At 39.5% G+C, this 14,939-nt stretch overlaps 1 protein-coding gene and 1 long non-coding RNA gene across 2 annotated transcripts in view; one reads left to right on the forward strand and one right to left on the reverse strand.

Annotated features, from left to right (window-relative positions):
- The window catches only part of SLFN11 (schlafen family member 11), a 25,765-nt gene extending 15,295 nt beyond the window's left edge, over window positions 1-10,470 (reverse strand). The window contains exons 1-2 of the mRNA XM_082604919.1: window positions 10,298-10,470; window positions 125-1,188 (exon numbers count right to left, since the gene is read on the reverse strand). Coding sequence (XP_082461045.1) covers window positions 125-1,187 — 1,063 coding nt within the window. The 5' untranslated portion in view covers window position 1,188; window positions 10,298-10,470. The remainder of the gene's footprint in view (window positions 1-124; window positions 1,189-10,297) is intronic.
- Window positions 8,596-14,939, forward strand: part of LOC309793984 — a 13,944-nt gene continuing 7,600 nt past the window's right edge. The window contains exon 1 of the long non-coding RNA XR_014291966.1: window positions 8,596-8,678. This is a non-coding gene — a long non-coding RNA (uncharacterized lncRNA). The remainder of the gene's footprint in view (window positions 8,679-14,939) is intronic.

A 14,939-nucleotide genomic window follows, 5' to 3' on the forward strand; every position in this document is an offset into this window, starting at 1 on the left:
TTCAAAAAACACAGAATTTAGTGTGTGTGAGAAGTTCAAAGTCATAGGAAACAGAGGGAAACCTGTTTAATATACAGGTTCCAAAGAAGTAGAAAGGACAGGGAGGGAGTTTTCTCCATCTTACCTGGATCTGTGTCCATCAACATGCCTACCCATTCCTGAGTTGTCAGTTTGCAAATATCCTTGTCCTTCACCATCCAGGAACAGGGAGCTTCTGAGAAAAGTGCACCACAGAATGGCTTCACTCCGATCACACAAGCATAGCCGTATAGCTCTCCCCCAGCTAACACATCCAAGATTTTGACTGTGAAATCTATCTGGCATCGAGACTGGCAAAAATGGACACAAGGTAATTTGTGTATTGTGTTTTCTATTTTCTTTTTCAAAGAATCACGGTCAACATTTTCTTTAGCACATCCCAGAACTTTCTTACTCCTATCATCCACTCCAATAAAAAGATAGCCTCCTTCAGTGTTTGCAAATGCAGACATGTACCCTGGAATTCTGTTTTTCACATATTCTTCAATGTGTTTTGTAGAGAACTGCTTAAATTCTATGAATTGAGACTCGGGAAAAGGCATGATTTCACCGTATTCAAGCTGGTCTTTTTGGAAAATTAGGTAAGTAGGATCCGAATTATGGAGATCTTGATGTATAACCTTGACAACTTCACCAAAAGGTTCTTTCCCCAAGATTTTTGCATTTATTTTCTTGGTTTTCAGGAAACTGAATGCCTCTCCTGAATCCATGGGAAGCACAGAAGTGCCAGATCTACAGTATAACGAAGAACTCAGGCTGCAAATGCGGGGCTTAAAGGAACTCTCTTCAGGGAAAGTGTCACTGCTCCAAGACTTAACAAAAATGTAATAACACCTCCCTTGTTGCTTAGTCTTGAAGAAAGCCTGCAAATTTGAAGGCAGAATAAGTGTTCTCAAAGACTCTTCTAAATCCAGTCCCATCTCCACAGGATGCTCATTGTTGTTTGCCATTTCCAGCTGAATCACTCCTCCTCCTGAGTTTAATAAAGCACATGCAGCTTTTATAACTTTTGCCTTCTCTTGCTCTCTCTGAATTTTCTGCAGCTCCTTTCTGTTTCTTTCACCAAGAGTTACTTTTCCTACATTGATGACCAAGTCTGGGTAAGATGATTCTACCACCAAAGATGAATTATGTTCCTCCATGTTCATTCTGCAATTGAAACCATTAAAATACATATCATGTTGATGAAGAAGTAGACTGCAAAGTACACAAAAGTGCATTTATTAATTTATTTAAAAATATTTATTGAGTTCTTGCTAAGTGCTGGGGGCTGGAAATTAAGTGGTAAATAAAAAATAAGCATAGCCCTGACTCTTAAAGCTTACAGTCTGGACAGAAACATTGAATAGAGTAACTGCAGTAATGTGTGATACATACCCTGAAAGGAAGCACCAAACAGCAACAGTCAACCTAATATGAACAGGGAAGATTCCTGGAGGAAAGGGCATTTAAACTAAGATCTGAATTAGCCACGTGAAGGAATCTGAGGTTAGGAGGAGTTATTGCATTACAATCAGAGTGAAAAGTATGTAGGAAGGCCTGAAATCATCAAAGGGATTAGTGTATTGGAGTGGTAGAGACATGTTCAGTCTGGCCAGACCTTAAGAGTGACAGAGGACCTACACTGTTGGTGGGAATGTGAGTTGGTGCAGTCACTTTGGAGAACAGTATACAGGTTCTTCAAAAAACTAAAAATAGAGTTGCCATATGATCCTGCAATCCCACTCCTGGGCATATATCTGGGGAAAACGATAATTTGAAAATATACATGCACCCCAATGTTCATTGCAGCACTATTTACAATAGCCGAGGTATGGAAACAACCTAAATGTCCATCGACAGATGAATGGGTAAAGAAGACGTGGTACATATATTCAATGTAATACTACTCAGCCATAAAACAGAATGAAATAATGCCATTTGCAGCAACATGGGTGGACCTAGAGAGATTATCATACTAAGTGAAGGAAGTCAGACAGAGAAGGACAAATACCGTATGATATCACTTATATGTGGAATCTAAAATATGACACAAATGAACCTACCTACAAAACAGAAACCAACTCACAGACATAGAGAACAGAATTGTGGTTGCTGGGGAGGGGCGGGGGGGGGATGGACTGGGAGTTTGGGATTAGTAGATGCAAACTATTACATACAGAATGGACAAACAACAAGGTCCTACTGTATAGCACAGGGAACTATATTCAATATCCTGTGACAAGCCATAATGGAAAAGAACATGAAAAATAATATATATATGTATAACTGAATCACTTTGCTGTACAGTAGAAATTAACACAACATTGTAAATCAACTATACTTCAATAAAATAAATTTTTTAAAAAATTTACACTGAGCTAAAAAAAAAAGAGTGACAGAGGATGGGAGATGGGAAGTGGTGAAACAGGAGACTTGAAAGTTAGAAAAGCGCTGCTGCTTACAACAGTGGAAAGCCAAAGAAGGATTTTAAGGAAGGGAGTGACATGAACACGTAGACATTTTATTTATTTATTTATTTATTTATTTGGCTGCATTGGGTCTTTAGTTGTGGCATGCAGGATCTTTCGCTGTGGCATGGGCTCTTTGTTGTGGCACACGGGCTTCTCTCTAGTTGTGGCATGCAGGTTTTCTCTCTCTGGTTATGGTGCACATGGTTCAGAGTGTGTGGTCTCTGTAGTTTTGGCACGTGGGCTCTCTCACTGAGGCACGCGAGCTCAGTAACGGCACGCGGGCTTAGTTGCCCAGCGGCATGTGGGATCTTAGTTCCCTGATCAGGGATCGAACCCGTGTCACCTGCATTGGAAGGCAGATTCTCTACCACTGGACCACCAGGGAAGTCCCTAGACATTTTAAAAGACACATTAATGATGAAGAACAGATCAATGGTTGCCAAGTGTTATGGGGAGGGAAGGGTGTGACTACAAAGGGATAAAACAAAGGAATTTGTTGAGGTGATGAAACTGTTCTGTTTCCTGATTGTGGTTGTAATTATATGAATCTATTCATGTGTTAAAACTCATAGAGCTGCACACCCAAAAAGTTAATTTTTTTGGATGATAAATTATTAAGGGGGGGCACATTATTAATTACAGGTGGAGAACTAATTAGAGAGGAGCAAACCAGTAGGGAGGGTTTTGCAGTAATCCGGGTGACAGACGATGGTAGCCTGGGCCACAGTAGGGACCATGGGAATGAAGAGATGTGAGTATATCTGAGAGACATTAGAAAATAAAATTAACATGGCTCTGTATTGAACAGATAGAGATCAGGAGAAAAGATTAAAATTTAGTAAGTGGGTTTTGGCTTGGGCAACTGGGTGGTTAGTGGTACAAATTATTGGCAAAAGATCAATGATTATTGAAGGTGGGTGATTGATAAATGGAGATTCACTCTCCTATTCTCTCCTTCTCTCTATTTTTGTGCATATTTGAAAAGTTTCCATAATAAGAAGTTTTAAAATTGACTTCATCTATTAACTGGGTGGTGGACATATTGGTGTTCATTATGTTGCTTTCTATATTTTTCTGTAAGTTTGAAATTATTCATGACATAAAAAAGAAAACTTTTGCCTCCAAAAAAATTTTAAAGGCAAGTAGGGCATATGAATTTAGATCATTAGTAAGAAAGTGTGAACTTTTGGATTATGCATTCTTAGGTGGATAGGGTGGAAAACAAAGATGGCCAGGGCAGAAGGTGGATCTGAGAAATGGGGAAAAAGAAGGATCAGTGGATTCTAAGATTTTATGATGTCAAAAAAAAACTTGTATTTGGGAGTGATTGAGCAAATCAATAAAACTCAACAGTACCATAGTGAGGAGAGGGCTCTTAAAACTCTTAGGGATGTGTTGCAACCTACAGTCATTTTTCTCTCTTGCTTGATTATATACTGAAGCATGCCATCGAAACATTTCATTTATTAACTTTTTAGCACAGGAAACATTCAATGAGCGTCCACCGTGGGCACACTAACTGCTGTGAGAGACACAAAGAATCTGACTGCTGGAGATGTATGGTTTAGGGCCCATCAGATTACCACGATATGGCTTAAACAATATGTGGAGAAAAACCCATAGCCCTAATCCCTATATTGGTAAGAGAGAAAAATTTAAACAGAGTGACTCTCATCAACATTGAAAGAACTTAGAAGAAGAACCAGATTGCAAAGGAACACAAAAGAACAGGAATAATAGATGGAAGGGCAGAAGGAAGTTGGAAAATTAAAAAGCAATTATTTGATTAATTAACAAGATTGAGAGTTTTGTTTTTGTTTGTTTTGCTTTTTGCTTATTTGGTTTTTGTTTTTTAGACAAGCCACTAGCATCTTTATTATTTATTTATTTATTTTAAATTTTATTGGAGTATAGTTGATTTACAATGTTGTGTTAGTTTCAGGTGCACAGCAAAGTGATTCAGTTATACATATACATATATTCACTCTTTTTCAGATTCTTTTCCCATATAGTTTATTACAGAATACTGAGCAGAGTTCCCTGTGCTATACAGTAGGTCCTGGTTGATTATCTATTTTATATATAGTAGTGTGTGTATGTTAATCCCAAGGTCCTAGCATTTTTATTATTTAAAAAGAACTCTGCACAAACAAAAGGGTTAGATAGGGGAAACTCTTCAGGACCTAGGGCCTGATAAATAGCTCTTAGAGGATACCCAAAGCACAATCTGTAAAAGAAAAACAATCATTAAATTGGACTTCATCAAAAATTTAAAATTTTTGCCATGCGAAACCTCCTATTAAGGAAATGAAAAGACAAGTTACAGACTGGGAGAATATATTTGCAAAATCACATACCTGACAAATATCCCAAATCTAGAATATATAAAGAACTCTAAAATTCAGCAAACTAGGAATAGAGAGAAACTTCCTCAACTTGATAAAGAACATTTCTTTAAAAGATCTATACTAACATCACACTTAATGGTGAGAAACTGGATACTTTCCCACTAAGATCAGGAACAAGGCAAGCATATCCCCTCCACCACTCTTATTCAACATAGTACTGGAAGTCCTAGTTAATGCATTAAGACAACAAAAGGAAATAAGAGGTTAACAGATTGGGAAGGGAAAAGCACAGCTGTCTGCATTCACAGATGACATGATTATCTCTGTAGACAATTCCAAAGAATAAACCAAAAAAACCCACAAAAAACAAAAAAAACCCCTTGGAACTAATTAGCAATTATAGCAAGGTTGCAGAATACATGATTAGTATACGAAAGTCAATTGTTTTTTTATATACCAGCAATGAACAATTGGAATTTGAAATTTAAAACATAATGTCACTTACATTAGAACAACAACAACAAAAAAGAAATGACATACTTATGTATAAATCTAATAAGACATATACAAGTTCTAAGGAGGAAAATGACAAAACTCTATTGAAGGAAATCAAAGGAGAGCTAAAGAAACGAAGAGATAGTCCATGTGCATGGATAAGAAGATCCGATATTGTCAAGAAATCAGTTCTTCCCAATTTGATCTATAGACTCAGTGCAATTCAAATCAAAATCCCAGCAATTATTTTGTGAATATCAACAAACTGATTCTAAGGTTTACATGGGAAGGCAAAAGACCCAGAATAGCCAACACGATATTGAAAGAACAAAGTCAGAAGACTGACCAAACCAACTTCAAGACTTACTATAACGTTGTAGTGATAAAGACAGTGTGATGTTGATGAAACAGATCAGTGGAACAGTTAAGACAGTGCAGAAATAGACTCACACAAATATATTCAACTGATCTTTGACAAAGGGGAAAAGGCAATTCAATGGATAAAGGAGAGTCCTGTTAACAAATGGTGCAGAAAAAAAATGGACATCTACATGCAGAACTATGAGTCTAGATACAGACCTATACCTTTCACAAAAATTAACTCAAATGGATAATAGACCCAAATGTAAAATGCAAACCCATAAAACTTCTAGAAGATGACATAGGAGGCAATCTAGGTGACCTTAGGTTTGGTAATTAGTGACTTTTTAGATACAACTCCAAAAGCATGATTCATGAAAAGAACTGATACATTGGACTTCATTAAAATTATAAACTTCTGCTCTGCAAAAGACATTGAAGAAAATGATAAGGTAAGCCACAGGCTGGGAGAAAATTTCTTTAAAACATATATCTAATAAAGGATTGGTATCCAAAACATACAAAGAACTCTTAAAACTCATCAATAAAGCAACCCAATTTTTTAAATGGGTAAAATATCTGAACAGACACCTCACCAAAGAAGATATACAGATGGGAGAGTTCCCTGGTCATCCAGTGGTTAGGAATCCTCGCTTTCACTGCTACGGGCCTGGGTTTGATCCTTGGTTGGGGAACTAAGATCCTACAAGCCATACTCGTGGCCAGAAAAAAAAAAAAAAAGAAGATACACAGATGGCAAAGGAGTATGTGAAAAGATGTCCACATCATATATCATTGGGGAATTGCAAATTAAAACAACAGTGAGCTGCTACCACAGCATACTTATTAAAATGGCTAAAATCCAAAACACAACACCAAAAGTTGACGAGTATGTGGAGCAACAGGAACTCTCATTCATTGCTGGTGGGAATGAAAAATGGTACAGCCACTTTGGAAGACAGTTTAGTTGCTTCTTACAAAATTAAACATATTGTTACCATATGACCTGGCAATTGTGTTCCTTGGTATTTACCCCAAAGACTTGAATACCTATGTCCACAAAAACCTGCACATGAATGTTTACAGTAGCTTTGCTCATGATTACCGAAATTTGGAAGCAACCGAGATGTTTTCCAACAGATGAATGGGTAAACAATGTGTGCAAGGAGACAAGAACAGTCATTTTAGCACTGTTTGTAACACCAAATTTTGGAAATAGACTGTCCATCAATAATGAAATAAGGAAATGAAACGTGGTAATATTTGCTGAAAGGAATATTGTGAGCCACTTGAAGAGAATAAACGAAAACACACACACAATGACATAGATATCAGAAACAAAATGTAGAGTTAAAAAATCAAGTTGCAGAAATATACATATAAAATTAAACAATTTAAATAAGCTAAAAATGCACACAACAATATTACATATTATTCCTGGATGTGTAAAACAGTGTGTGTTAAAAATAGTGTAAAAGATATACAGTAAACTCAGAATGTTGGTTGCTTCTGAGAAAAGGAGAGAAAAATGAAACTGGAAATAGAAGGCAAAGAGAACCTCAAACTTATCTACAATATTTTACATACTGAATTTTTTAAAAGCTTGAAGTAACTATGGCAAGATGCCAGCAGTTGTCAATTTGAGGTAATGGAGTAACAAAAATTGGGGATAACAAAAGAAGAGTTTTTTAGATTTGTTCTTATTTAAGTTTATTATTATTGCTATTATTAAACACACACACACACACACACACACACACACACAGACCCAAATTGGGTTTAGCCGAGAATACAAGATTAGACAATACAAGAAAAACCATTAATTACTAAAAAAGTCATAGGAACATTAATAGAAAGTCAAAATTATCTCAATAAATACAAACATTTGTTTGATAATATATATTTACAAAGTATTCTAGAGAAGCATTATTTAAGAAGAGTAGCAAAAAGGTATACAGAAGCATTATTTAAGAAGAGTAGCAGGGGGGGTATTTTAATCTTAGTTTTAAGGCAACATCACACACACACACACACACCCCTGAGTCTTTAATCTTGGAGTCTTTTTTCTTCACGAAATTCTTGGATTTTTATTTATTTTTTACTTGGGGTATAGTTGTTTCACAATGTTGTGTTAGTTTCTACTGTAAAGTTAAGTGAATCAGCCATATGTATACATACATCCCGTCTTTTTTGGATTTCCTTTTCATTTAGGTCTCCACAGAGCACTAAGTAGAGTTCCCTGTGCTATACAGTAGGTTCTCAGAGTCTTAAGGTAACATCACACACACACACACACACACACACACACACACACACACACACACACACACACCCACACACACACACACACCCACACACACACACACCCACACACCCCTTCGGCTCTGCGCCTGCGCCCTGCACCTCCTCCAGCTGGCGCTTTGGTTTGCCTTTTCCTGCTTCCCCGCCCCCTTCTTGAGCGTGCGTGCGCGCGCAGGTTGGGAAATGATAGTCTAAGAAGGGAAGCAGAGCCTCTGCGTGTGGGCCCAAGAGGAAGAATGGAATGGGGAAGGGTTATGAGTCCCCGGGGCTGAGAAAATTGGAATCCACAAACAAACAAACAATCAGACTCTGGACAGAGGAGACCCACAACCTCAGACCTGGCTCTGTCTGCCCCAGGCATTATGCTATCTTGTATTTCAAAGATGAAGACTCAGGGTTTCCCTGGTGGCGCAGTGGTTGAGAGTCCGCCTGGCGATGCAGCGGACACGGGTTCGTGCCCCGGTCCGGGAAAATCCCACATGACGCGGAGCGGCTGCGCCCGTGAGCCATGGCCGCTGAGCCTGCGCGTCCAGAGCCTGTGCTCTGCAACGGGAGAGACCACAACAGTGAAAGGCCCGGGTACCAAAAAAAAAAAAAGATGAAGACTCAAACCAGAGAAGTTATGACCTGCTCAGGATTAGATGACCTCCTCTGACTTATTTCTTTTCCCCACATCAATGCTGTAAGTATACTCTCTAGTTGTCCTCATTTAATTTGGGTCTAAAAAATCATCTTACATCTATGGCTGCAGTAATAAAAGCATATTTATGTTGTAAAAATGAGTATGTCAATTGATGTCTACAAGATACCCAGAATATCTGTAGGTGTTGCCTGTGTCTAGTAAAATAAGTATCTATTATCACAGATGATTTTTTTCCTATTATAGAGCGGTAAATGTTTCTCAACCATCCACTTGCTGAATTATTCATAATTTTACATTCATTCGTGCCCTATCTCCAAAAAGATTAGAAGAAGCAACTTGTTAAAGTTGGGAAGTTGCTGTACAGTATAAACTAATACACTATTGTAAAGCAACTATATTCCAATAAAAATTTTTTAAAAAAAAGATTATTCACAATAGCCAAGATGTGGAAACAACATAATTGTCCATGAGTAGATAAAGAAAATGTGGCGTGTATATATGATGGAATATTACTCAACCATCAAAGGAAGGAAATATTGCCGTTTGTGACAACATGGATGGACCTTGAGGGTATTATGCTAAGTGAAATAAGTCAGACAGAAAGACAAATGCTATAGGATCTTACTTATATGTGGAATCTTAAAAAAATGACAATAAACTGAACTCATAGAACAGATCGGTGGTTGCCAGAAGTGAGGGGAGGGAGGGTGAAATGTGTTAAGGTGGTCAAAAGGTACAAACTTCCAGTGATAAATAAGTCCTGGGATATAATGCACAGCATGGTGACTACAGTTAAGAATACTTTACTGTATATTTGAAAGTTGCTAAAGGAGTATATCTTAAAAGTTCTCATCATAAGAAAAAAATGTAACTGTGTGGTCACAGATGTTAACTAAACTTTTTGTAGTAATCACTTTGCAATATATACATATATCAAATCATTGTACTGTATACCTTAAAGTAATACAGTGTTACATGTCAGTTATATCTCAGTAATAATAATAAAAAGACTTAGAGAACTTTCTATTAAATAAATAAATAAATAAAAAATAAAGTTGGGCAAGTGCTTTTCCAGTGCTTTAATAAATGTTGGTAAACAAAATAAATGAATTTTTGACACACTTGCAAATAATAACCTGGAAAATCCAACTAGGTCAGAGCTTCCGGGTCAATATATTTTAAAGTTTTTTTCTGAAAATGAAAGTGTATACATTATGAAAAACAAGAAAACCCTTTCCGTAGAGATCAACCAATTGGGTACCTGACAAAGAATCCTTTGTCACAGTCACCCCTTCCCGCCAAGACTCTAGATCCTCCCTGTCCCATCTGAAAGTTTGTTTCCAGATAGTTCGTTGATCAGTCCACCTTATAACTCTCTACAGCACTGTCTCAGACCTCTGTCAGGTTGTCTGGCTGGAATCCTGCATCCCCGGCCTCAGCTAGAATGTGAGTCCCATCTAAGGGCCAGTTCTCCTGTCTGTTTCACTTAAGAAAAATGTGGGCATAACAGGTCCACCTCAGCCTCTCTTGCCTAAAGTAGATATATCTGGAAGGGTCTCTAGCCGCAGGGTGGATTTTTATCTGTGGTCGTTTTTTTTCAGCCCGTCTTTTCTGTTGAACAGGCATGGCTCGGGTCTCTCCAGGTAGTCTCTACTTACCTTGGGAATTAGAAGATTCCTTAGGGTCTGGGTGCTGAAGAGAAAACACCTGAGTCCTGACCTGTTCGGGTGTCTGCAGCTTAACAAAAGCAAGCCCAGGAGAAATTTTTATTTCCTTAAGGGAAACGAGAATGTTCCCGCCTTTTTAAACTTGGTTTCCTGAAACCAAAGTTAAACGTTTTCCTGTCTTTTAGGTTTCAGTTTCTCAGAAAACTACTTCTGGCACTTTCCTCTTAGGGGCTGTCTTTCCTGCCTCAAGGGCGGGGCGGGGGGGAAGCTGAATATTGCCTTTCTATCAATAGAAATTTGTCCTTTTAATAAGTAGGTGAAAAGCGAGTTAGTTCTGGCTTGAAACTTTAAACTTCTTGGAGAACAAGGCTACAGAAAAACCTGTTTGGATACACATCAAACTGTTATTAAGGATTTCACCCTGGGGAGTGGAATTGGAAGGGAAAGATGGTAAGGGAAGGAGGAATTGTTATTTTGTACAATATGCCTGTATTACTCGAGAAATGTTAATGCAATAAGGAAAAGAAAGCAGTTTTAGAGTCAGATAGGTAATTAAGCAGTGCATCTCGTTGACCTTCTCACTTAATTTTTCTGGTAGCCTCTATAAGCCCAACAGTTGCAGTTAAATCCTGTTGAAACTGCTGCTGGGTTTCCTGTTATTGATTTGACTGCTAATACTGTTATTAACTAATTAATTAATTAACTATTAATTAATACTGTTATTGACTGCTAATACTGTATTGTTTTGATTAAGTTTCTTTTGCTTACTACTTTGATCTTCAGCTTCCCTCTACAGCCTACACAAATCACAGTCCCCTGGAGCTCTTTTTTGGTTTCTTTTGGGTAGCCATCCTTATAGATTGCAAAAATTATTACAGTATGGACTTAGCAATCATTTTTAATATTGAGAAAAGGTGCTGTGCACCAAAGGGAATTGACTGGCCCCTCTGGTTCTTATTATGACTGCGAGACACCCTTCAGCAATACCCATCAGGAACCTTTGAAAAAAATAAAGGGTTATTACTTACAGGATCTGGAAATACACAGCAGACCTGGGGCCACACAGCAAGGTTGTGGGTAGAGAGAAAAAGAAAACATGCTGGCCTGAGGTTCCGCTTTCTCTGGGGTGGAGGATGGGAGCTTAGAGTTTGGCAGGCTCCCTATTGGTGAACTTGAAACATAAGGGCAGGAACTTAAAACAGGAAGACATTTTTTTTAAAAAAGCGAAAAACAGCGACCCACGGGGAATTCCCTGGCGCTCCAGTGATTGGGACTCAGTGTTTTCACTGCCAAGGGCTTGGGTTCAATCCCTGGTCAGGAACTAAGATCCCACAAGCTGTGTGACCAAAAAAGACAAAACACAGGGGCTTCTCTGGTGGCGCAGTGGTTGGGAGTCCGCCTGCCGATGCAGGGGACGCGGGTTCGTGCCCCGGTCCGGGAATGGCCGCTGAGCCTGCGCGTCCGGAGGCTGTGATCCGCGGCGGGAGAGGCCGCAGAGGTGAGAGACCCGCGTACCGCAAAAAAAAAAAAAAAAAAAAAAGACAAAACACAAACAAAAAAAGTCCAGCAACCCAAATGGTCAGTTATGAAATCAACCAAGCTCTCAAAAACAAAAGACCCTCCTCATTGAGGTGGCTGGCAATGTGTTTAATCAAGATAGCCATCTTTGAAATGAGTAAGGAAAGAAAAACTGTCAACTATCAGGTTCTACACTACAACCAAATAATTAGTTCCCAATATTGGCTGCTCATCAGAACCTTTCAGCACACTTTTATTTATTTATTTATTTTTTTTGCGGTATGCGGGCCTCTCACTGTTGTGGCCTCTCCCGTTGCGGAGCACAGGCTCCGGATGCGCAGGCCCAGCGGCCATGGCTCACGGGCCCAGCCGCTCCGCGGCATGTGGGATCCTCCCGGACCGGGGCACGAACCCGTATCCCCTGCATCGGCAGGCGGACTCTCAACCACTGCGCCACCAGGGAGGCCCCAGTACACTTTTAAAAAATGCAAATTCTAGGGCTTCCCTGGTGGCGCAGTGGTTGAGAGTCCGCCTGCTGATGCAGGGAACACGGGTTCGTGCCCTGGTCCGGGAAGATCCCACATGCCGCGGAGCGGCTGGGCCCGTGAGCCATGGCCGCTGAGCCTGCGCGTCCGGAGCCTGTGCTCCGCAACGGGAGAGGCCACAACAGCTAGAGGCTGAAAAAAAAAAAATGCAGATTCTAAAATTTTTTTTAAAATAAAAATAAACTAAAAAATTTTTTTAAAGAGAGAAAAAAACAAACAAAAAAAGCAGATTCTCAGGCTTCTCCCCAGACACGATGCAGCAAACAATGAATCTGTATTTTTAAGATTCCCAGGTGATTCTATGGTCAGCCAGGTTCGGGAACTACTGGACTCCCATATTTCCTGTCTCCCATTGTTACAATCTCTCAGGTCACTATTCATGGTGAATTGTCCTAGAAATTACTACTATTACAGACTGCCACACAAATCCAGTTTGTACCAAATCTGGTTCTAATATGGCGAGCATTATCACTTCATGATGTTGCCTACATGCGGCAAACAGAGCAGGTAATTATCTGATTGCAAAAAAGCAATACATCCCACAAATTACCCCAGAGACACAGCATTTTTTAAAAAATTGTACTTGAGACGTGTCCAGTGAGAAAAACTCAGCAGGGTCCAGAGGATGTCTTTTTGTTTTTTAATAATTAACAATTGGATTTATTGCCATTTCTCCACATTTTTCTCTTATCTCTCTACAAGGTATCTACAAGGTATCTCTACAAGGTATCAGAAATGAAAATCAAAGAAGTACATATTATATTATAAATAGTACATTATTAATAGGTACATTTTTGTATAATGTTTTTATTTGGAAACAATTTCAAACTGGAAGAAAATTTGCAAGTACAGTATAAATAACTTTTTCTTGAATTATTCGAAGGTAAATTACTAACCTGGTTTCCCACTATCCCTGAACACATTATTCTACATAACCACAGTACAATCATCAAAATCAGGAAATAAACACTGATATTTTATTACTATCTAATCTCCAGGGCATATTTTAACAGCCACCATTCACAGAGGATTTAGTATTAGGCCAGCATTTCATAGTACCCCTGTGTTGGGGTTCAGAGCAGGCTGCCCCAAGGTATGCCACAATGGCATATTGATTATTCTGAGTGAAAATTACTTGAGAAACAGCTGGTGAGGGAAAGACTGATATTAAAAAAAACATTCTGACCCCCCCACACCCCATTTTCCCCCAGAAAGTAGAAAAGAAACCTCCTGTGTGAAAGTATCCTCCCTATACCAGGAGATTAGAAAGTATCCTTATCACTAGTTAAGGAATTCAAGGCTAAGAAAGCCAAATAAGCAAACTCTGTTCCTTCCTGAGTTGGCTACCCCAAGCACAAACCCCTTTGTTAAATCTTCACAAATAATTGTTTCTCTGCCTAAAAATGTTATATGAACAGCCTTCTTTAGTCACTTGGGGAGGCATTTCTATGAGACCTCTCGGCATTCTAATTAATTTTTTTTCTCCTGTTAATTTGTCTTGTGTCAATCTTCAGCTAGAAGAACTCGAGGGGTAGGGGGGAAATTTCCCCCTTCCTGACATCTCTTATACCTAGGAAGAAACTAAGCTTCAGAAAGGTTAAGTAGCAGTGTTTCATCACATGCCAGGCACTGAGAATTTAGTAGTGGTTTAATAGCTACTGTTTGTCGACACTTGGATTCTGTACCAAGCACATGGAACACAGCATTGAATCTTTATGACAACCGTCTGAGACATGGCTATAATATTGTTATTTCCATTTTATGTAAGAAAGAGCAGTTAACCTGCCCAGATCACATTTGGGTACCTGAGGCTATATTTGAACCTTGTCACATTTGGCTCTGAAACCCACACAAGTACATGGGTACTTCCTCCAAGCTCAGTCTGATGGACGTTCTGGTCATTCCTGGGTAGCACTGTAAGTAGTGAGTGGGTGTTCTTCCTGTAATTCAGTCACGGTCTCCACCCATTTCAACAGTCAATACAACATTTCCTAAATGATCTCCAAATTCCAGAGTCTTAGGCCCCTGCCCAAGAGCTGAGAGGGGCCTAGGATCTGGAATTTTTTTTTTTTTTTTTTTGGTACGTGGGCCTCTCACTGTTGTGGCCTCTCCCGTTGCAGAGCACAGGCTCCGGATGCGCAGGCTCAGCGGCCATGGCTCACAGGCCCAGCCGCTCCGCGGCATGTGGGATCTTCCCGGACCGGGGCACGAACCCGTGTCCCCTGCATCGGCAGGAGGACTCTCAACCACTGCGCCACCAGGGAAGCCCTAGGATCTGGAATTTTAACAACCACACCAGGTGATTCTTATCAGGAAAATTTGGACAACACTGTTTAGGTATCTTTGAAGGAACAGTCTGTTTTACAGACCTCCTGCATTGTGTGCCTGGCAACAGGCACCCTTGAGGGAGGGCACAACCACCAATGGCAGCTTCTCACACTGACCTGTGGGGAAATGTGGGGAGAAGAATGCGTCCGTCCTACTCGTGTTACTCTGTTGCTGAGTTGCCTAAAATGTCTTCACTCCACCCCTCCCTCCGTATGTGATGGAGTTTGGTGAAGAGTTTCTGT

The sequence above is a fragment of the Mesoplodon mirus genome (assembly GCF_964341445.2).
Source record: "Mesoplodon mirus genome assembly, chromosome: 18".
Classification (NCBI taxonomy): domain Eukaryota; kingdom Metazoa; phylum Chordata; class Mammalia; order Artiodactyla; family Ziphiidae; genus Mesoplodon; species Mesoplodon mirus.